This window comes from Malaclemys terrapin, chromosome 22 (assembly GCF_027887155.1).
Source record: "Malaclemys terrapin pileata isolate rMalTer1 chromosome 22, rMalTer1.hap1, whole genome shotgun sequence".
In the NCBI taxonomy this organism is placed as follows: Eukaryota; Metazoa; Chordata; order Testudines; family Emydidae; genus Malaclemys; species Malaclemys terrapin.
Genome location: NC_071526.1, coordinates 449,717 through 470,623, shown reverse-complemented (window position 1 = coordinate 470,623; position 20,907 = coordinate 449,717). Strand labels below are relative to the sequence as shown.

Here is a 20,907-nt window from a genome sequence, read left to right as displayed (position 1 = left end):
TGAGCTCAGCACCAGGGCTGCAGCAGGGAGGAAGGGCTGACTGGGACTTCTCCTCCTCTGCTGGGCTTTGCTGAGATGTGACGTTATTGATATAATCTGGGACCATATAGATCATTGTTGCAACCAAGGTCCTGTAGTGGCACGCAAAACTTGTATAAAGGGGGTCAAATGGGGTGTCTAAGACAAGGTTATGGTTTACTGGTTATGATTATGCTGTCTATATGTATCAATTTTGTAGCTGAAGTTATAAATATTGGCTCTATACTGTCTATTTCAAACTTATGCTATGCTGCTGGGTGACATCCCAGACAAACTGGTGTTAGCTCTGCCTAGCCTGCTTGATGGCCCATTAAGGACCATCAGCTATACAATGGACCCATTGAGAGAAGGCAAATATGCCTTGAGACAAAGCAAAGTATGCAGGAACTTGCCCATGTGACTCCAGACTCCATTTTGCTGTAATTTTCCACAGTAAGAACAAAGAGGTGTTCCTACACCTGGAAAAGACTATATAAGGCTGATGCCTCATCTCCATCTTGTCTTCAATCCTGCTTCATACCTCTGGAGGAACTTTGCTACAAGCTGAAGCTTTGAACAAAGGACTGAGGACCCATCCCAGCAGGGAATGTATTCCAGAGACTTGATTTGAACCTGCAGTTTATTCTATCGCTGCTGCAAGCCTGACCCAAGAACTTTGCCATTACTGTATGTAATTGATTCCATTTAACCAATTCTAACTCTCATCTATATCTTTTTCCTTTTATGAATAAACCTTTAGATTTTAGATTCTAAAGGATTGGCAACAGCGTGATTTGTATATTGACCTGGGTCTGGGGCTTGGTCCTTTGGGATCAAGAGAAAAGAAAAAAAGGTTACTGGGGTATTAGTTTTCATAACCATTTGTCCCCATAACGAGTGGCACTGGTGGTAATACTGGGAAACTGGAGTGTCTAAGGAGATTGCTTGTGAGACTTGGCGGTTAGCCAGTGGGGTGAGACCGAAGTCCTCCTAGTCTGGCTGGTTTGGTTTGCCTTAGAGGTGGAAAAAACCCCAGCCTTGGGCTGTAACTTCCCTGTTTGAGCAATTTGTCCTGAGTTGGCACTCTCAGTTGGGTTCCGCCAGAACCGCATTGTCACACCTGAGCTCAGCACCAGGGCTGCAGCAGGGAGGAAGGGCTGACTGGGACTTCTCCTCCTCTGCTGGGCTTTGCTGAGACCAGGCAAAGCCAGAGGGTTCCTGACCAGCTCAGGGTCAGCTGCTGCTGGAACCTGCCCCCAATGGATACCTGGGAGCCAAATGCCCCTGCTGCGGGTGGGAATTAGGAAATGGAATTTTTACTATGGCCAGCCCTAGTCAGGGCAGTGAGAGAATTTCTCTCCTATGTGGAGAAGTCTCTGATGCGAGCACCAAATGAAGCTTCTGCCACATTCAAGGTCTTTATTCTGTGAGTTATCACATGTGAAATAATGTGTGAGCTCAGACTGACTTTTTTCCTGCAGTTATTGAAGCTTTTCCTACCATCCAAGCACTTATAGGGTTTCTCTCATGTGAATTGTCTGATATGAAGCAAGGTTTTATCTTCGAATGAAACTTACCCCACAGCTGAGGCACTTACATGATTGCTCTCCTGATTCTTTGAGCTCTCACTAAAACTTTTCCCACTCTCTCCTGTGTGCACTCTCCAATGGGTATGAAGATTTGAGCTCCGATTGAAGCTTTTCCCACAGATCAAACATTTATAGGGTTTCTCTCCTGTGTGGATTCTCCCATGGTTACTAAGGTCTGAGCGGCGACTGAAGCTTTTCCCACAGTCCAAGCATTTATATGGTCTCTCTCCTGTGTGGATTCTCCGATGGTTACTAAGGCCTGAGCGGTGACTGAAGCTTTTCCCACAGTCCAAGCATTTATATGGTCTCTCTCCTGTATGGATTCTTTCATGGCTAATAAGGCCTGAGCTCTGACTGAAGCTTTTCCCACACTCCAAGCATTTATAAGGTTTCTCTCCCGTGTGGGTTCTCTGGTGTATAAGGAGGACTGATGGTGCACTGAAGCTTTTCCCACACTCAAGACATTTATATGGTCCCTCTCCTATGTGCACTCTCTGATGGGCAGTAAGATTTGAGCTCCCATAAAAGCTTTTCCCACAGTCCAAACATTCATAAGGTTTCTCTCCTGTGTGAGTTCTCTGATGTATAATAAGGGTTGATAGTACACCGAAACTTTTCCCACACTCGAAACATTTATAGGGTCTCTCTCCTATGTGCACTCTCCGATGGGTAGTAAGATTTGAACTCTGATTGAAGCTTTTCCCACAGTCCAAGCATTTATAGGGTCTCTCTCCGGAATGGATTCTACCATGTTTAATAAGATCTGAGCGCCGACTGAAGCTCTTCCCACATTCCAAGCATTTATATGGTTTCTTTTCCTTGGGATTTGTCTGCTGGTCTGTGGTTTCCTGGGGATCCTTGCCTCCTCCCCCACATTCAATTACTTCCTTCACTTTCTTCCTTTGGCGGTTTCCCAACTTCCTCTCTGACCTGTGCCGATGATTCCAGGCTTTTCTCTGTTCCCAGTACTGGGAAAAATTCCCTTGAGCTCTTCTCAAAAACCTCCCCTGCAGTTCCACTTGGTCAGGACCTTCCTGCTGTGGATTCCCCTCCTCGTTCTCATTCATTGTCTCATCACCTGCTGGGGAAGAGAGAGAAAGTCCAGGCAGGAGTCATTGCCTGGGCTGGTAGAAAGGAGAGAATGTGTGATGGGGTCAGCACCCGCCTCTCGTGGGCATGTCTGCGTTCTTTATCCTCTGGTGACCCCTTTCAGTGGTTCTCAGTCGGTTTCTTCAACAACTCAGCCCTCTGGCTGAGTCACACAGTGTCTGCGCGTGAACCAGAACAGGCCCCTTCCGGGGTACACAGTCCACGAGGCCTAGCCCAGTACCCCTCTGGTGCTGTTTCTCTAGCCCTGCCTGGGCTCAGTCCTAAAGTAGTCTCAGCCCTGGTAGGGGGCTGTATCCCCAGGGCTTCCCCCTTGGAGACACTATTTTCCTGGGGTCCTCCCCAGGCTCAGTCCTCACCCAGTCCCTTCAGCCAGACAGGAGCTCCTCAATGCTCCTCTGGTCGCTGCTTGCAAACGGTCCTTAGCTCGGTCTGAGCAGCCAGCCAGGAGCCTCTCACTCCCCCGGTCCCTGCCCCCACTTAGCTGCTGTTGTGCTGCAGTGCCTTCAGGCAGCTGGGCACAGAGTCCTTTTCCTCCAGCTCCCAGTAGCCGCTCAATCCAACAACTCTCTCTCTTCTCTGATCTGCTGCTCCTTTTTATACGCCCCCCCCCCCGGGCCCTGATTGCTTGCTTCTTGTGCAGCCACTCTAGCCTGCTCGGAGAATCTCTCTACTGCTCCCTTCCTGGAATGGGTGTGGCAGAGCCCCGAGCTCTCCAGCAGGGGGCCCTTGGGCTTAGTCCACCCCCTCACACAATGACTGTTGGGGAGACTGAGAAATTGGATTCTGCCTCCACGTCCCATCCAAACACTCCCAGGGAAGTGAAGTCAGGGAGAAAACTCCTGACAGGGAACAGGGTGGGTGGGAAGCCATGAGCGATATCTGCCATGATGATACGACACCTGCTGACCAGCGCCTGACCTGGGTGAGATGAGGCAGAACTGAGGGGGGCTCACACCACATTTTGAGGATTTTCAGCTTTTTCCTCCATTTGCCAGATAGTTTCTGTGTCAGTGTCACTGACTCCTCACCTCTGTGGGTGCCTCTTGGGATCTTCCTTTCCTCGGAGTCCTGGAGATCCGGGACCCACGGCTCTTCCCCTGCTTCCAGCCAGGCGATCAGGGCAGGTTTGGGAATGGGGAGTCCTGCTCAGGGGTGAAATCAGGCATGAGCAGAGTGCACTGAGGATTTGGGCAGGATTTGTCACAAATTGAGTTTAAACTGACCCCATGATTTGTGGGGGGTTGTGGGGTCTGAACAGATGGGAACATAGTCACTGAGCCCCTGTGGGAGAGGCAGATCTCTGGGGGTGGGGGGAAGTTGTCACTCCCTCCCTACGAGTGTTCAGGATCTGTGTGTTCTGGGGGACTTGCTGAGGCACACAAAGCTCTGATGTTAAATCTATTGACTTGAATTTATGGGCTAGTTTATTATGGCTCACCAATGGTCTGACCAGAAAATATTTAGGGTTTTGTCCCAATTCAGGCTACAGGGTTAGAAAACTCAGAGAGTTCAACACCATGAGAGGATCCTCCACTTGTGTGGCAAGGACATGTATTCTGAGGAGAATATCAAAATATGAAGATCGTTACAATAAATGCTATTAAACACAGAATGACAGAGTAGTAATTCAATTCTATGGCACCTTGGGGTAACATTTCTATTCTAAAAGACTACACAAACTAGCATACTCACACCCTTCCCTGAAGACCTGGGAGTGGGAGACAGAGGACCAGCCTCAACTCTGGCATGCCTGATGAATTCAATGGTCCAGATTTCCCCATTTGGTAGGGATCAGGGTTGAGTGTTAAGTAGCTTTGCTATATTGAGCTGATAGCTTGATAGACTATAGGAAAGAATGACCCCTCTGCATGGTTGTTTACTCTCGTATAGGGTCCTGGCCCCATTCTAATCAGGGCCCAAACTACGATGACCAAATATCATTTCCCCATCCAGATAAATCTTCGGGTACACTTACTCTTAGGCTAACATATTATGACATGTATTCATATGCATTGGTATCGATTATCTCATCCCCAAAACCGTTACCTCTGGCCTAAATCATGACTTCCATGTTCTGTGGTGTACCTTGTACTTACTGGTCGGTTCAGCCTGGGCTGAAGGTCGGATTCAGTCTCAGGCTTTAGTTCCCCCTCCCGGGGCCGTGTAGTCGTTTGTTGTCAGAAGGGGTCATGGTCAATGAAGTCTGAGAACTGCTGAGAAAGGATAACGTACCGCTTCTGCACTCATGAGAGCTGGAGGGATGGGTGTGAATTAGCATGTCCATTACGTTCACACAGGAGACTGGATTAGATGACCTCTTGAGATCAATTCCAGTCCTATGATTTTATGACTCCCCTATCCCATTGGAGGGGTTTGGAGGTGAGTGTCTCTCTTATACTGGAGCTGTGGACTATATGATCCATTCCCCTCTAATCTAACTGACCAGGGAAGAACCTGACCAGATGCGGAAATACAGGCCCCATGGCTTCAAATAGCTGAGGGGACAGGAATCCTTACCCAGCGAGGTCACAGTCTCATAGTTCTCCTGCATGACGTCCCTGTAGAGGGCTCTCTGAGCGGGGTCCAGCAGAGCCCCCTGCCCCGCGGTGAAATACACAGCCACCTCCTCGAAGCTCACTGGCATCTGAAACAACAGGTGCCCCCCACTCAGAGCCTGGTGCCCCAGCCACAGCCCCACTATTCATGGGGGAAGAAGCACAACAGCAGGACAGCTCTGGGAGGGCCAGAGGAGCAGAATCCCACCCCCACCCTGCTCACAGTGGCCAGAAGGCTGCAGGGAACAGAGAGAAGAGGAGAGCTCCTTGTCCTCCCAGCAGATGGAGGAGGGCAGGGTCTTCTCATTTCCTACCCACCTACTAGGCACAGGCTGATGTGGGAGGCAAAGCTCAGTGCAGGGAACCGGGACAGGAATCCCAGCACCTCCCATTTGTGTTTCACTGCAGTCTCAGCCCAGGGGGGTCAGGCTCCAGCATTTTGCTGCTTTCCCAGCCGTGTCTGAGGGGGATCTGTTTCCTTTTTCAGAAATGGGGGAATGTTCACCCCCCCCCCAACCGCAACAATGAGCCTGTTCATAAAAGAGCCCCTAGGCTGAGCATGTCCCAGCAGGTTTATCACACCCTGTTCCCCTCCCTGCCTCACCTTGTGTATTTCTTGCCCCTCCCCCCTCTACCTCAACCCTCCCAGCAGCTCCCCCCAAAATCCCCTACCTGAGTTGGATCCACCACAGCCATTTCCCTGCCCCAGCCCCTAGGAAAATGGGATGATCTGGAGTGATCTGGGGTCATTATTCTGCAACCTGTCAGGGTGAGAAGAGCAATTGGGGAGGTTTCTGAATTAGCGTTATTCCATTTCACACACCGATTCCCCCTAGGCTCTTTAAAGAACATAAGAATGGCCCTACGGGGTCAGACCAAAGGTCCATCTAGCCCAGTATCCTGTCTTCTGACAGTGGCCAGTGCCAGGTGCCCCAGAGGGAATGAGCAGAACAGGGAACCATCAAATGATCCATCCCCTGTTGCTCATTCCCAGCTTCTGGTAAACAGAGGCTAGGGGCACCATTCCTGCCCATCCTGGCTAATAGCCATTGATGGACCTATCCTCCATGAACTTATCTAGTTCTTTTTTGAACCCTGTTATGATCCTGGCCTTCACAACATCCTCTGGCAAGGAGATCCACAGGTTGATTGCGTTGTGTGAAGAAATACTTCCTTTTATTTGTTTTAAACCTGCTGCCTACTAATTTCATTTGGTGACACCTAGTTCTTGTGTTATAAGTAGTAAACAATACTTCCGTATCTACTTTCTCTACACCAGTTATGATTTTAGACCTCAATCATATCTCCCCTTAGCCATCTTTTTTCCAAGCTGAAAAGTCCCAGTCTTATTAATCTCTCCTCATACGGAAGCCGTTCCATATCCCTAATCATTTTTGTTGCCCTTTTCTGAACCTTTTCCAATTCCAATATACCTTTTTGGAGATGGGGCGACCACATCTACACGTAGCATTCAAGATGTGGGCGTACCATGGATTTATATAGGGGCAAGATGATGTTTACTGTCCTATTATCAATCCCTTTCTTGATTATTCCCAGTATTCTGTTCGCTTTTTTGACTGCTGCACACTGAGTGGATGTTTTCAGAGAACTATCCACAATGACTCTGTGATTTCTTTCTTGAGTGGTAACAGCTAATTATTTTATATGTGTAGTTGGGATTATGGTTTCCAATGTGCATTACTTTGCATTTATCAATATTAAATTTCATCTGCCATTTTGTTGTCCAGTCATCCAGTTTTGAGAGATCCTTTTGTAGCTCTTCACAGTCTGCCTGGGTCTTAACTATCTTGAGTAATTTTGTATCATCTGCAAATTTTGCCACCTCACTGTTTACCCCTTTTTCCAGTTCATTTATAATTGTTGAATAGGACTGGTCCCAGAAGAGACCCCTGGGACATAGGTGCCAACTCCATGGGTGCTCTGGGGCTGGAGTACACAAGGGGAAAAATTGGTGGGTGCTCTGCACCCACCGGCAGCTCCCCATCCTGCCCCGCCCCAGCTCACCTCCGCTCCGCCTCCTCCCCTGAGTGCGCCGTGGCTCCACTTCTCCCTCCTCCCTCCCAGTGCTTCCCGCCACGAAACAGGTGATTCGTAGCAACAAGCGCTGCGACAGAGAGGAGAGGAGGGGGAACGCGGCACGCTCGGGGAAGAGGTGGGTCCCGGGTGAGGATTTGGGGAAGGGGTCCAATAGGAGCAGGGAGGGGGCGGAGTAGGGCAGGGACTTTGGGGAAGGGGTTGGGATGGGGCGGGGCAGGAGGAGGCGGGGTGGAGCCGGGAGCGAGCACCCACCGGGGCCTGGAAAAGTTGGTGCCTATGCCCTGGGGGCACCACTATTTACCTCTCTCCATTTTGAAAACGGATCATTTATACCTACCCTTTGTTTCCTCTCTTTTAACCAGTTACCAATCCATGAGAGGACATTCCCTCTTATCCCATTGCAGTTTACTTAGATTTTCAGAAAGCCTTTGACAAGGTTCCTCACCAAAGGCTCTTAAGCAAAGTACACCATATTCATTGGATCCCCTTTGTCCAAATGCTTGTTTACCCCCCTCAAAGGATTCTAGTAGATTGGTGAGGCATGATTTCCCTTTACTAAAACCATGTTGACTCTTCTCCAATAAATTATGTTCATCTATGTGTCTGACAATTTTTGTTCTTTATTATAGTTTCAACCAGTTTGCCCGGCACTGAATCAGGTTTATAGGCCTGTAATTGCCAGGATTACCTCTGGAGCCCTTTTTTAAAAATTGGCCTCACATTAGCTATCCTCCAGTCACCTGGTACAGAAGCTGATTTAAATGATAAGTTACAGACTACACTTAGTAGTTCTGCAATTCCACATTTGAGTTCCTTCAGAACTCTTGGGTGAATACCATCTGGTTATGGTGACTTATTGCTATTTAGTTTATCAATTTGTTCCAAAACCTCCTCTAATGATACCTCAATCTGGGACAGTTCCTCAGCTCTGTCACCTAAAAAGAATGGCTCAGGTTTGGGAATCTCCCTCACATCCTCAGCCATGAAGACCGATGCAAATAATTCATTTAGTTTCTCTGTAATGGCCTTATCGTCCTTGAGTGCTCCTTTAGCATCTCATAAGAACATAAGAACGGCCATACTGGGTCAGACCACAGGTCCATCTAGCCCAGTATCCTGTCTACCGACAGTGACCAATGCCAGGTGTCCCCGAGGGAATGAACCTAACAGGTAACGATCAAGTGATCTCTCTCCTCCCATCCATCTCCACACTCTGACAAACAGAGGCTAGGGACACCATTCCTTACCCATCCTGGCTAATAGCCATTAATAGACTTAACCTATGAATATATAACCCTGTTATAGTCCTAGCCTTCACAACGTCGTCAAGCAAAGAGTTCTACAGGTTGACCGTGCAGTGTGTGAAGAAGAACTTCCTTTTGTTTGTTCTAAACCTGCTGCCCATTATGGGAACAAGTAAATAACTTTTCCTTATTCACTTACTCCATATCACTCATGATTTTATATACCTCTATCGTATCCCCCCTTAGTCTCCTCTTTTCCAAGCTGAAAAGTCCTAGACTTTTTAATTTCTCCTCCTATGGGACCCGTTCCAAACCCCTAAACATTTGAGTTGCCCTTCTCTGAACCTTTTCTAATGCCAGTATATCTTTTTTGAGATGAGGAGACCACATCTGAATGCAGTATTCAAGATTTGGGCGTACCATGGATTTATATAAGGGCAATCTTGATCGTCCAGTGGCCCCACTGGTTGTTTAGCAGGCTTCCTGCTTCTGATGTACTTAAAATTGTTTTTGCTATTACTTTTTGAGTCTTTGGCTAACTGTTCCTCAAATTCTTTTTGGCATTCCTAATTGTATTTTTATACTTCATTTGCCAATGTTTATGCTCCTTTCTATTTTCCTCAGTGGTAGAGTGAACTACCACTTTTTAAAGGATGCCTTTTTGCCTCTCACTGCTTCTTTTACTTCGTTGTTTAGCCACAGTGGCTCTTTTTTGGTTCTCTTACTATGTTTTTTTAATTTGGAGTATACATTCAAGTTGAGCCTCTATTATGGTGTCTTTAAAAAGTTTCCATGCAGCTTGCAGGGGTTTTACTTTTGGCGCTGTACCTTTTAATTTCTGTTTTACTAACTTCCTCATTTTTGTGTAGTCCCCCTTTCTGAAATTAAATGCTACCGTGTTGGGCTGCTGTGGTGTTTTCCCCACCACAGTGATAAATTTAATTATATTATGGTCACTATTACCAAGCGGTCCAGCTTCACCTCTTGGACCAGATCCTGTGCTCCACTTGGGACTAAATCAAGAATTGCCTCTCCTCTTGTGGGTTCCAGGACCAGCTGCTCCAAGAAGCAGTCATTTAAGGGGTCAAGAAACTTTATCTCTGCATCCCGTCCTGAGGCGACATGTACCCAGTCAATATGGGGATAATTAAAATCCCCCATTATCAATGAATTTTTTATTTTAATAGCCTCTCTAATCTCCCTGAACATTTCACAGTCACTATCACCATCCTGGTCAGGTTGTCAGTAATATATCCCTACTGCTATAGTCTTATGGAATTATTATCCAGAAAGACTCTATGATACCATTTGATTCATTTATGATTTTTACTTCATTTGATTCTACGCTTTCTCTCACATATAATGCCACTCCCCCACCAGCACGACCTGTTCTGTCCTTCCGAAATATTTTGTACCCTGGTATTACTGTATCCCAGTGATTATCCTCATTCCACCAAGTTTCTGTGGTGCCTATTACATCAATATCCTCATTTAATATGAGGTACTCTAGTTCATCCATTTTATTTAGTCTTCTACCATTGGTAAATAAGCACTTGTCTCCTTTTAGCTGTTTGCCATTACACAATGTAATTGAATGGGAATCTTTTTATTTGACTGTTTTTGATCCGACCCTGCCCGTATTTTATCATTTTCCATTCTCTTGTCCTCACTAGGACATAGAGATTCTCTATGAATAGATCCTCCCCTAAGGGATGTCCGAACCATGTGCTCCTCCACACCTGTCGGCTTTCCCCCAGCCCTAGTTTAAAAACTGTTCTACAACCTTTTTAATGTTAAGTGCCAGCAATTTGGTTCCATTTTGATTTAGGTGGAGCCCATCTTTCCTGTATTGGAGCCCATCTTTCCTGTATAGGCTCCCCCTTTCCCAAAAGTTTCCCCAGTTCCTAATAAATCTAAACCCCTCCTCTCTACACCATCGTCTCATCCATGCATTGAAACCGTGCAGTTCTGCCTGTCTAACTGGCCCTGTGTGTGGAACTGGGAGCATCTCAGAGAATGCAACCATGGAGTCCTAAAGTCAATCTCTTACCTAGCAGCCTAAATTTGGCCTCCGGGACCTTTCCCCTACCCTTCCCTATGTCATTGGTACTTACATGTATCACGACCACTGACTCTTCCCCAGCACTACATATATGTCTATCTAGATGTCTTGAGAGATCTGCAACCTTCACACCAGGCAGGCAATTCTCCGTGTGGTTCTCCCAGTCGTCGCAAACCCAGCTCTCTATGTTTCTAATGATTGAACCGTCCATTACTAAATACCTGTCTCTTCCTAATAGCTAGAGTTCCCTCCCCGGAGAGGTATCCTCAGTGCGAGAGGAAACCACATCATCATCTGGAAGGAGGGTCCAAACTATAGGATCATTTCCTTCTGCTCCAGTTGGATGTTCTCCTTCCCTGGAACTTTCATCCTCCTCAACAGCACAGAGGCTGTCAGACCGGGGGTGGGACCATTCTACTGTGTCCCTCTATGTACATCTCCGTCTCCCTCAGCTTGGCCACCTTGGTCTCCAAAGTCCATACACAGTCTCTGAGGGCCAGGAGCTCCTTGCACCCCATGGACACATACGCCGTCCGCCCATAGGGCAGGTAATCATACATATAAAGACTAAATTTTAAATATAATATATGGAGATATACCTATCTCATAGAACTGGAAGGGACCCTGAAAGGTCAGCAAGTCCAGCCCCCTGCCTTCACTAGCAGGACCAAGTACTGACTTTTGCCCCAAGATCCCTAAGTGGCCCCTCAAGGATTGAGCTCACAACCCTGGGTTTAGCAGGCCAATGCTCAAACCACTGAACTCTCTCTCAACCTCAATTGTAAACAGGCTGTGACAGAGAGGAGATATTTGCCTTGTAAATTCTGAGCCCTTCAGGGGAAGTCCCCTGCTTACCCACCCCCATGTCTAGGGGAAAAGATTCCTCACTGGCTGCAGGGTGGGGGAGCCCCTCCCCCACCCCATGGGCTGGGGGAGCTGCCAATTGCCATTGTATCTCTCTCCATCCCCCACCATCCTCCTGCCCTCTGGCTCTGCCCTCCCCAGCCAGTCTCTGCTTGTTCCATATTCTCCCTCCAGCTCCCGCACAGCCCCTCCCCCACAGCCCCCCTTTTCTTCCCTTTATCAGACACTCAGTTTCCCTCTAGTCCAGCTCTGCTCCCCTGAGCCCCAGAATTCTCCCCCTGCCCCGATACCTGTGTGTTCCCCCAGCCTCCCTCCAGCGCCCCACATCCCCCGGCCCCCTGCATCCCTGTTCCGCAATTCCTGTCCTCTCCCAGATCCCTGGTCACCCCCTCCTACAGCCCTGTTCCCCAATTCCTGCCCCCTCCCACATCCCTGTTCCCCAATTCCTACCCCCTCCCACATCCCCGATCACCCCCTCCTACCTCCCTGCTCACCCCCTCCCACATCCCTGTTCCCCAATTCCTGTCCTCTCCCAGATCCCTGGTCACCCCCTCCTACAGCCCTGTTCCCCAATTCCTGCCCCCTCCCACATCCCCGATCACCCCCTCCTACCTCCCTGCTCACCCCCTCCCACATCCCTGTTCCCCAATTCCTGACCCCTCCCACATCCCTGGTCACCCCTCTCCCTCCCCCTCCTACATCCCTGTTCCCCAATTCCTACCCTCTCCCACATCCCGGTCACCCCCCTCCTGCCCCCTCCCACATCCCTGTTCCCCAATTCCTGACCCCTCCCACATCCCTGGTCACCCCTCTCCCTCCCCCTCCTACATCCCTGTTCCCCAATTCCTGACCCCTCCCACATCCCCGGTCACTCCCCTCCTGCCCCCTCCCACATCCCTGTTCCCCAATTGCTGCCCTCTCCCACATCCCCGGTCACCCCCCTCCTGCCCCCTCCCACATCCCTGTTCCCCAATTCCTGACCCCTCCCACATCCCTGGTCACCCCTCTCCCTCCCCCTCCTACATCCCTGTTCCCCAATTCCTGACCCCTCCCACATCCCCGGTCACTCCCCTCCTGCCCCCTCCCACATCCCTGTTCCCCAATTGCTGCCCTCTCCCACATCCCCGGTCACCCCCCTCCTGCCCCCTCCCACATCCCTGTTCCCCAATTCCTGACCCCTCCCACATCCCTGGTCACCCCTCTCCCTCCCACATCCCTGTTCCCCAATTCCTGCCCTCTCCCACATCTCCGTTCTCCCCCCTCCTGCCCCCCATCGCTGTTCACACACACACACACCCAGCTCTCCCTGTCCCGGCCTCCCCCGCACACCCTGGGGCTGGCGGCAGCTTTCCCGGGCCCAGGCATCGCAGCCAGCTCGGCGGGGAGCAGCCTGGGGCCAGACCCGCTCCCCGCAGCCCGGGGCACCGCTCCCTGGGGGGTCCCTCACCTTCCCCCCGAGCGCGGCCGGGCCGGGGGCTCTGCCTGGGGGCGGCTCCCGGGGAGCAGCGGGAAGGGCCCGGCCGGAGACTCCCCGCTCCCGGCTGCTGCCCGGGCTCCGGGCTCCCGCAGCAGCCGCCGGGCTCGGGGATCGAGCCGGGACCCGGAGTCACCGCAGCGGCTGCGAGTCGCTTCCCGCTGCCGGACTGAGCCCGGCGACCCTCCCAGCGCCGCCTCCCAGCGGCTCCTGGGTCCTAGCGCCCAAGGGATTCACCGCAGCCCTGCCCCAGCTCTGCCCCCGGCCCCACCGCCCACTCCCGGGCTCGGGCAGCTGCTCCCAGCTAAGGGGCGTCGGGCAGAGAACCCAATGTAGCCCTGGGCGAACAGAGAAGAGACGGTCCCGGGGAAGGGGGGTGTCTATGGAGACTGGGGATTGTCCCAGAGAGTCCCAGGGCGATGGGGTCCCTGGTCCTGAGAGGCAGCGCAGAGCTAGAGCTGCAGGCGAGTCGTGGCCGGGTAACATGGACTCTGGGTGTGACCCGCTCCGGGAACAGACCGGCTCGGGGAGGTCTCTTGTCTGCACACACACACCCTCTGCCTACCAGCCCTGGGCCGGAGTCACCAGCTCCGCTCCCCTCATTCCGGGGAGCTGTCAGGTTCCTGGAGTAACTTGTGGGGCAGGTGTGACGGCACATATAGCAACCCTCCCGTTTTGCAACTGGATGAACCTATCCCTGTGCTCTAGGTAAACCCCCTTCATGCCCCCTCAGGGATCCTCTCTGCCCCCTCCCGGCTGGCTCCCTACCGGGCACTGACCGCAGCTCCCTGCCTGCATACCAGCCGTGGCCCCTGAAACTCTAGCTAATCTGAGTCAGGGGCTGGTGCTCTGGCCACCCAGGTTTGGCCCCATTGACCCCCCCATGACAAGGGGCAGTGGTGTGGGGGACAAATGGAGTGAGCTGTGCTGTGACCTGGTGCACGGGGGTCACCTTGCCACTCACTCAATTTTGCCCTCAGCCCTCCCAAGATGGGTGCAGGCCTGGGACAAACTGCAGTGGGGCAGCCAGCACTGCTCCTTCTTGCCGGTGCCATGGGGCAGTAGGGGATTTACTATGGAGCCACTCGCTCCATGGAGCCGGGCCCACACTCCAGGGGGGCCCCAACCAGGCCCACTCTTCACTCCCCGCTCTCTCCTGCGGGGGGCAGAAGCTTGGTGCTCCTGGCACTGAGGCTCCTGCTGCAGTAGGGCAGCCAAGCTCCCCCTCCCCTGCCTCTTCTCACAGCTTGCTCCCTTCCCGCCCTCCCCCTCTCTGCCGCCGATCAGCTGTTTGCCAGCAGGAGGGTGGGGGAGGGGCACAGCTGCAGCATGCTCACCTGGGGAGAGGAGGCAGAGAAGAGGCGGGGGTGGGGCCTTGGGGAGGGGGTGGAAGGAGCAGACCTACTCTGTGACTGCAGAGCTGCACAGCCAGGCTGAAAAAAGAAGGTGCTGCTCAGCTCCCCGGACTTTCCAGCTGGACACCCCCTTCTGGGTCCTAGTGCTGGTTGAGCTCCCGTCTGTGTGCTGGGAGCCATCCTTCATCTTGTACAACAGTGAATGCCCACGGTGGGGCAGGCAGGGCAGGGGGACAGAGGCAGTGGGGAAAGAAGGGGGTGGGATGGGGAGGAGATGGAGTGGTGGGGAAGGGGCATGGGATGGGGACGAGAAGGGGATAGGGCAGGGATCGGCAACCTTCGGCACTCGGCCCACCAGGGTAAGCCCCCTGGTGGGCCAGGCCAGTTTGTTTACCTGCCGCGTCCACAGGTTCAGCCGATCGCGGATCCAGACCAATGGGGGGCTGCAGGACGAGGGATGTGCTGGCTGTGGCTTCTCGCAGCCCCTATTGGCCTGGAGCAGCAAACCACGGCCAGTGGGAGCCGCAGTTGGCCAAACCTATGGACGCAGCAAGTAAACAAACTGTCCCGGCCCACCAGGGGCTTACCAGGGGCTTACCCTGGTGGGCCATGTGCCGAAGGTTACCGATCCCTGGGATACGGGAAATGGGGGCCCAGCATGCGGATCCCCTGGGCAGCAGCTGGGGCACCCCTGTTAAGCAGGCCCATCAAACCCTCACCCTGACAAGCCCCACCTCCCCTGCATCTTTACCACCCCGATGAGCCCCCCCAGACACCCTCCCCACTGAGCCTCAACCACCTACACCCTCACCCAAATGAACCCTGTAGATAAATCTCTGTATTAAGCATCTTCACATAACTTTCATATGACTTTGTATTATGCCTCTTCATATAACCCTGTATTAAGCTATTTTCATACAACTTTGTATCAAGTCCTTTGATATAGGAACTTTGTATCGGATCCCTATGTAAAAAAACTTATAGAAAACTTTGTGTTAAACCTTGGTATAATGTTATAGCCCCTAAGGATAGTTAAAGTAGAAGAAAAATGTCTTTTTGCTAGGAGTAGAATAAGATTCCCCTCCCCACACTCCCTTAATCAATTGGCATGTTGAATGAATGAGGTGTGAATGAGCAAGGTGTGGAAGGCAGCACCTCCATACAGCTAGTTGGAGAGGGGATGGAAGCCAGTTCCAAGGACAATCAAACTTGTCAAGTGGGCTCACTAAAGAAGAGCAGACATATTGATGGCCTCAGGATGGGGGTTGGGGGTTAGAAGCGAGCACCTTCTTTTGGAAACACCCTCTTTGAACAGTATTGGGACAACACTCAGAAGGAAGCAGCACAAAGGACCAACGGGGAAAAGATTTTGAATCTGGTATGGATTTGCATGAGAGGGAAGCTGCTATAAATGTGAGGTGTCTTGCAGAGGACCCTGGGTCTTGTCAACATGGGAGCATTGATCCAGGTCGGCAGAAGCCCAGCTCCATCCCTCCCCTATCTAACTCACCTGGCCAGAGAAGTTAAGGGGAGCAACTAGTTAGTAACAACAAGACGGAGTGTGTTTGTGTGTGAGTGCATGAGTGTAATATAGATCATATGCATATGATACAGTGTTGATTGATTCATGTATTACCAATGAATGTGGTGTTTGCCTTATTCCCCCTGAAAAGATCCTGTGCAGTACTTTAAGTACAACAACCCCACCTCCCCTGCACCCAGACTCCCCCTCACCCCCCTGCTGAGCTCCAACCACTTTCACTTGGTCCCCCCTGCAGACTCCCATTGCCCCTGCACCTGGCACCTCCCTGTACATCCAGATCCCCCACTGAGCTGCCTGCACCCAGACTTCCCCCCCACACAGAACCCTCTTACCCCCGCCCCCACACAGAGAACCCTCTTACCCCCATCTGGATACCCCCACACTAAGTCCCTCTGCACTGGGATCCTGCTGCCGGGCTGAGCCTCCCTGCCCACATCTGGTGAGCCTGGCACAAAAGGGGCAGGGCCCCAGGGTGGTTCTGTGGCAGGCCTGGCCCTTGTGCTGTGTCAGGGTCAGGTTCAGTCTCACTGCCAAGTCCCTGTCCCAGGGGAGGGGGAAGGCTGCAGGGATCTCTCACCTCCATGCAGCCAGTGGCCTGTGCTCCCCACTGCCATGGTGGAGCTTCCACATTTATTATTTTAAAAAAATCAGAATTTTAAAATATGATGCACAGAATTTGATGCAGAATTCCCTCCGGAATATGGGTGCTGTGCAGCTGTGATGGTGGGACTGTGAAGGGGGTGTTGGACAGTCGGGGATCTGTGAGTGGGGGAGCTGGGCAGGGGGTATGGTGTGCAGGGCGCTGTGTAGTTGTGGTGGGATGTCAGTGGGGGGGTCTCTAGGCAGGGGGTGCTGGGCATAGGGATCTGTGGGGGAGGTCTCTGGGTGAGGGGGCGCTGGCATAAGGGCAGGGCACTGGGCAGGGGGCAGTGTGGAAGGGGCACGCTGGCAGCACAGGGCTGGGCAGGCCAGTGTGCGTCTAGCAGTTGTGGGTTTGTAAACAGTGCCCTTGTGCTGGGCTGAGTGGGACCACTCCTGCTGCACTGTGCCTCATTGCCCCCAACCGGCCCCTCGCTCTGCCGACCGCCCCCCATCACATGCCCTATTTCCCCAATGGGGGCCCACAAATATGTTTGGCGCCGGGCCCACAAAAAGTTAATCCGGCCCTGCCATGGGGCAGGCTCCACATACACTAACTGGGCCCTAGGCATAAGCTTAGGTTGCCTCTGCCTTAACTCAGCCCTCATTGCACTTGATCTATCCGGGGCCGGGTCCTGCAGGGGAGTTATTCAATTGCTGCTGTGTCTAGACAGGTCTAAGCTCCACATCAGGAGATCCCATGGCCCAGGGGTGAGAGCAGAGATGAAAGTAAGCCGGTGCGGTCCGGTATGGCGTACCGGCAAGCAGGGCCGGCTTTAGGCCGATTCAGCTGATTCGGCTGAATTGGGCCCAGCGCCAAGAGGGCCCCACGCTGCAGCTCTCCACCCCGCCCCCAGCTCACTTCCCCCTCCTCCCCTCCCCTGAACGCTCCACCCCCTCCCCTGCTTCCCGCAAATCAGATTCGCGGGAAGTCTGAAAAGAAGCAGGGGCGGGCAGGCAACACAAGGTAAGCTGGGGTGGTGGGGGCGCGAGAAGGGCTCCGGGGAGGCGCCGCCTGTTCCCGCCGAGCACGCAGGCCCCAGCGACTCTGGCCCGGCCCGGCCCCCGCGGCCTGGCCCCGCGGCGCGGGTCGGCTCCGGCCCGGCCCCCGCGGCGCGGCTCAGGTCCGGCCCGGCCCCCGCGGCGCTGCTCTGGTCCGGCCCGGTCCTCGCGGCGCGACTCCCGTGGCGCGGCTCCGGCCCGGCCCGGTCCCCGCGGCGTGGCTCGGGTCCGGCCCGGCTCCCACGGCGCGGCTCCGGGTCAGACCCAAGCCCGGCAACCCCAGCCAGAGCGCGGCTCGATTCCTGGGGGCGGGGCTTGCAGCAAGCCCCACCCCCAGGAATCGGGCCCCGCTCTTATCATAGAATCATAGAATCATAGAATATCAGAGTTGGAAGGGACCTCAAGAGGTCATCTAGTCCAACCCCCTGCTCAAAGCAGGACCAATTCCCAGCTAAATCATCCCAGCCAGGGCTTTGTCAAGCCGGGCCTTAAAAACCTCCAAGGAAGGAGACTCCACCACCTCCCTAGGTAACGCATTCCAGTGTTTCACCACCCTCCTAGTGAAATAGTTTTTCCTGATATCCAACCTGGACCTCCCCCACTGCAACTTGAGACCATTGCTCCTTGTTCTGTCATCTGCCACCACTGAGAACAGCCGAGCTCCATCCTCTTTGGAACCCCCCTTCAGGTAGTTGAAGGCTGCTATCAAATCCCCCCTCATTCTTCTCTTCTGGAGACTAAACAATCCCAGTTCTCTCAGCCTCTCCTCATAAGTCATGTGCTCCAGACCCCTAATCATTTTTGTTGCCCTCCGCTGGACTCTTTCCAATTTTTCCACATCCTTCTTGTAGTGTGGGGACCAAAACTGGACACAGTATTCCAGATGAGGCCTCACCAATGTCGAATAAAGGGGAACGATCACGTTCCTCGATCTGCTGGCAATGCCCCTACTTATACAGCCCAAAATGCCGTTAGCCTTCTTGGCAACAAGAGCACACTGTTGACTCATATCCAGCTTCTCGTCCACTGTGACCCCTAGGTCCTTTTCAGCAGAACTGCTACCTAGCCATTCGGTCCCTAGTCTGTAGCAGTGCATGGGATTCTTCCGTCCTAAGTGCAGGACTCTGCACTTGTCCTTGTTGAACCTCATCAGGTTTTTTTCTGCCCAATCCTCTAATTTGTCTAGGTCCCTCTGTATCCGATCCCTACCCTCTAGTGTATCTACCACGCCTCCTAGTTTAGTGTCATCTGCAAACTTGCTGAGAGTGCAGTCCACACCATCCTCCAGATCATTAATAAAGATATTAAACAAAACCGGCCCCAGGACCGACCCTTGGGGCACTCCACTTGAAACCGGCTGCCAACTAGACATGGAGCCATTGATCACTACCCGTTGAGCCCGACGATCTAGCCAGCTTTCTATCCACCTTACAGTCCATTCATCCAGCCCATACTTCTTTAACTTGGTGGCAAGAATACTGTGGGAGACAGTATCAAAAGCTTTGCTAAAGTCAAGAAATAACACATCCACTGCTTTCCCCTCATCCACAGAGCCAGTTATCTCATCATAGAAGGCAATTAGGTTAGTCAGGCACGACTTCCCCTTCGTGAATCCATGCTGACTGTTCCTGATCACTTTCCTCTCCTCTAAATGTTTCATAATTGATTCCTTGAGGACCTGCTCCATGATTTTTCCAGGGACTGAGGTGAGGCTGACTGGCCTGTAGTTCCCCGGATCCTCCTTCTTCCCTTTTTTAAAGATGGGCACTACATTAGCCTTTTTCCAGTCATCTGGGACCTCCCCCGATCGCCATGAGTTTTCAAAAATAATGGCTAATGGCTCTGCAATCTCACCCGCCAACTCCTTTAGCACCCTCGGATGCAGCGCATCCGGCCCCATGGACTTGTGCACGTCCAGTTTTTCTAAATAGTCCCGAACCACTTCTTTCTCCACAGAGGGTTGGCCACCTTCTCCCCATGCTGTACTGCCCAGTGCAGCAATCTGGGAGCTGACCTTGTGCGTGAAGACAGAGGCAAAAAAATCATTGAGTACATTAGCTTTTTCCACATCCTCGGTCACTAGGTTGCCTCCCTCATTCAGTAAGGGGCCCACACTTTCCTTGATTTTCTTCTTGTTGCTAACATACCTGAAGAAACCCTTCTTGTTACTCTTAACATCTCTTGCTAACTGCAACTCCAAGTGTGATTTGGCCTTCCTGATTTCACTCCTGCACGCCTGAGCAATATTTTATACTCCTCCCTGGTCATTTGTCCATTCTTCCACTTCTTGTAAGCTTCTTTTTTGCGTTTAAGATCAGCAAGGATTACACTGTTTAGCCAAGCTGGTCGCCTGCCATATTTACTATTCTTTCTACACATCGGGATGGTTTGTTCCTGCAACCTCAATAAGGATTCTTTAAAATACAGCCAGCTCTCCTGGACCCCTTTGCCCTTCATGTTATCCGGTACGCCGTGCCGGACTGCACTGGCTTCCGTGGCAGGGATTTAAAGGACTCGGAGCTCCCCACCGCTGCGGGGAGCCTAGAGCCCTTTAAATTCCCCCCCCCCCCCCCAGCTCCGTCAGCCGGGCTGAGGCTGGGCCTGGGATTTAAAGGGCTCAGAGCTCCCCGCAGCCGCGGGAGCCCCGAGCCCTTTAAATCCCCACCGCAGCTCCAGCTGCCAGAGCTGCAGTGGGGATTTAAAGGGCCCGGAGCTCCACAGCGGCTGGAGCCCTGAGCCCTTTAATTTGCCCCTGAGGCTCCCAGCCACCTCTGCACCTGGGAGCCCCGGGTTGATTTAAAGTCCCTAGGGCTCCCAGCCACAGCTAATGCCCCAGGGCCTCTAAATCTTGAGAGGCCCCGCCTCTTCCAGTTGAGGCCACGCCCCCAGGGCTCCGGGAGTACCGGTAAGTCCTGTAAGTTACTTTCACCCCTGGGTGAGAGCACTGGGAGCCCTCCTGTTCAAATCCTTTCTCCCCATCCGCCACAGGGGGGAACTGAGCCTGGGCCTCCCACATCCGGGTGGCTGCTGTGACCCCTGGGCTACATGCTTAATGAAGGGATCGCCCCACACTCCCCTCCGCTGGCTGTTTTCTGTGCAGCTTGACGTCTGCCTGACCCATTCTCACATGAGTGCAGGCACCTGAACCAGCTGGCTCGGGCAGAGAGGTTCCCAGCGGTGCCTTCGCAGGCAGGGAGAGGTGCTGGGAGGCTGCTCAGTGCACCCAGGTCTGGGGTTCACCCAGCTTCCACCTGCCTCCGTGCCAGGGAGCCTTGCTTGTGTCAGCTGGGGGGGGGCAGCCCCTCCCCCCTCCTACCCCATGGGCTGGGGGAGCTGCCATTGTATCTCTGCCCATCCCCCTCCCTTCTCCTGGCCTCTGGCTCTGCCCTCCCCA

General features: G+C 52.7%; 1 protein-coding gene across 1 annotated transcript; it reads right to left on the bottom strand.

Annotated features, from left to right (window-relative positions):
- Positions 1–1,423: 1,423 nt before the first annotated feature.
- Positions 1,424–13,129, bottom strand: LOC128827621 (zinc finger protein 501-like). Its single transcript, XM_054011560.1, has 5 exons — positions 12,948–13,129; positions 5,945–6,033; positions 5,235–5,361; positions 3,746–3,859; positions 1,424–2,685 (listed from the first exon to the last, which is right to left on the bottom strand). Exons 2-5 carry the CDS (start codon positions 6,020–6,022, stop codon positions 1,592–1,594), a joined length of 1,413 nt encoding a protein of 470 aa, XP_053867535.1. The 5' UTR covers positions 6,023–6,033; positions 12,948–13,129; the 3' UTR covers positions 1,424–1,591.
- Between the last annotated feature and the right edge of the window lie 7,778 nt (positions 13,130–20,907).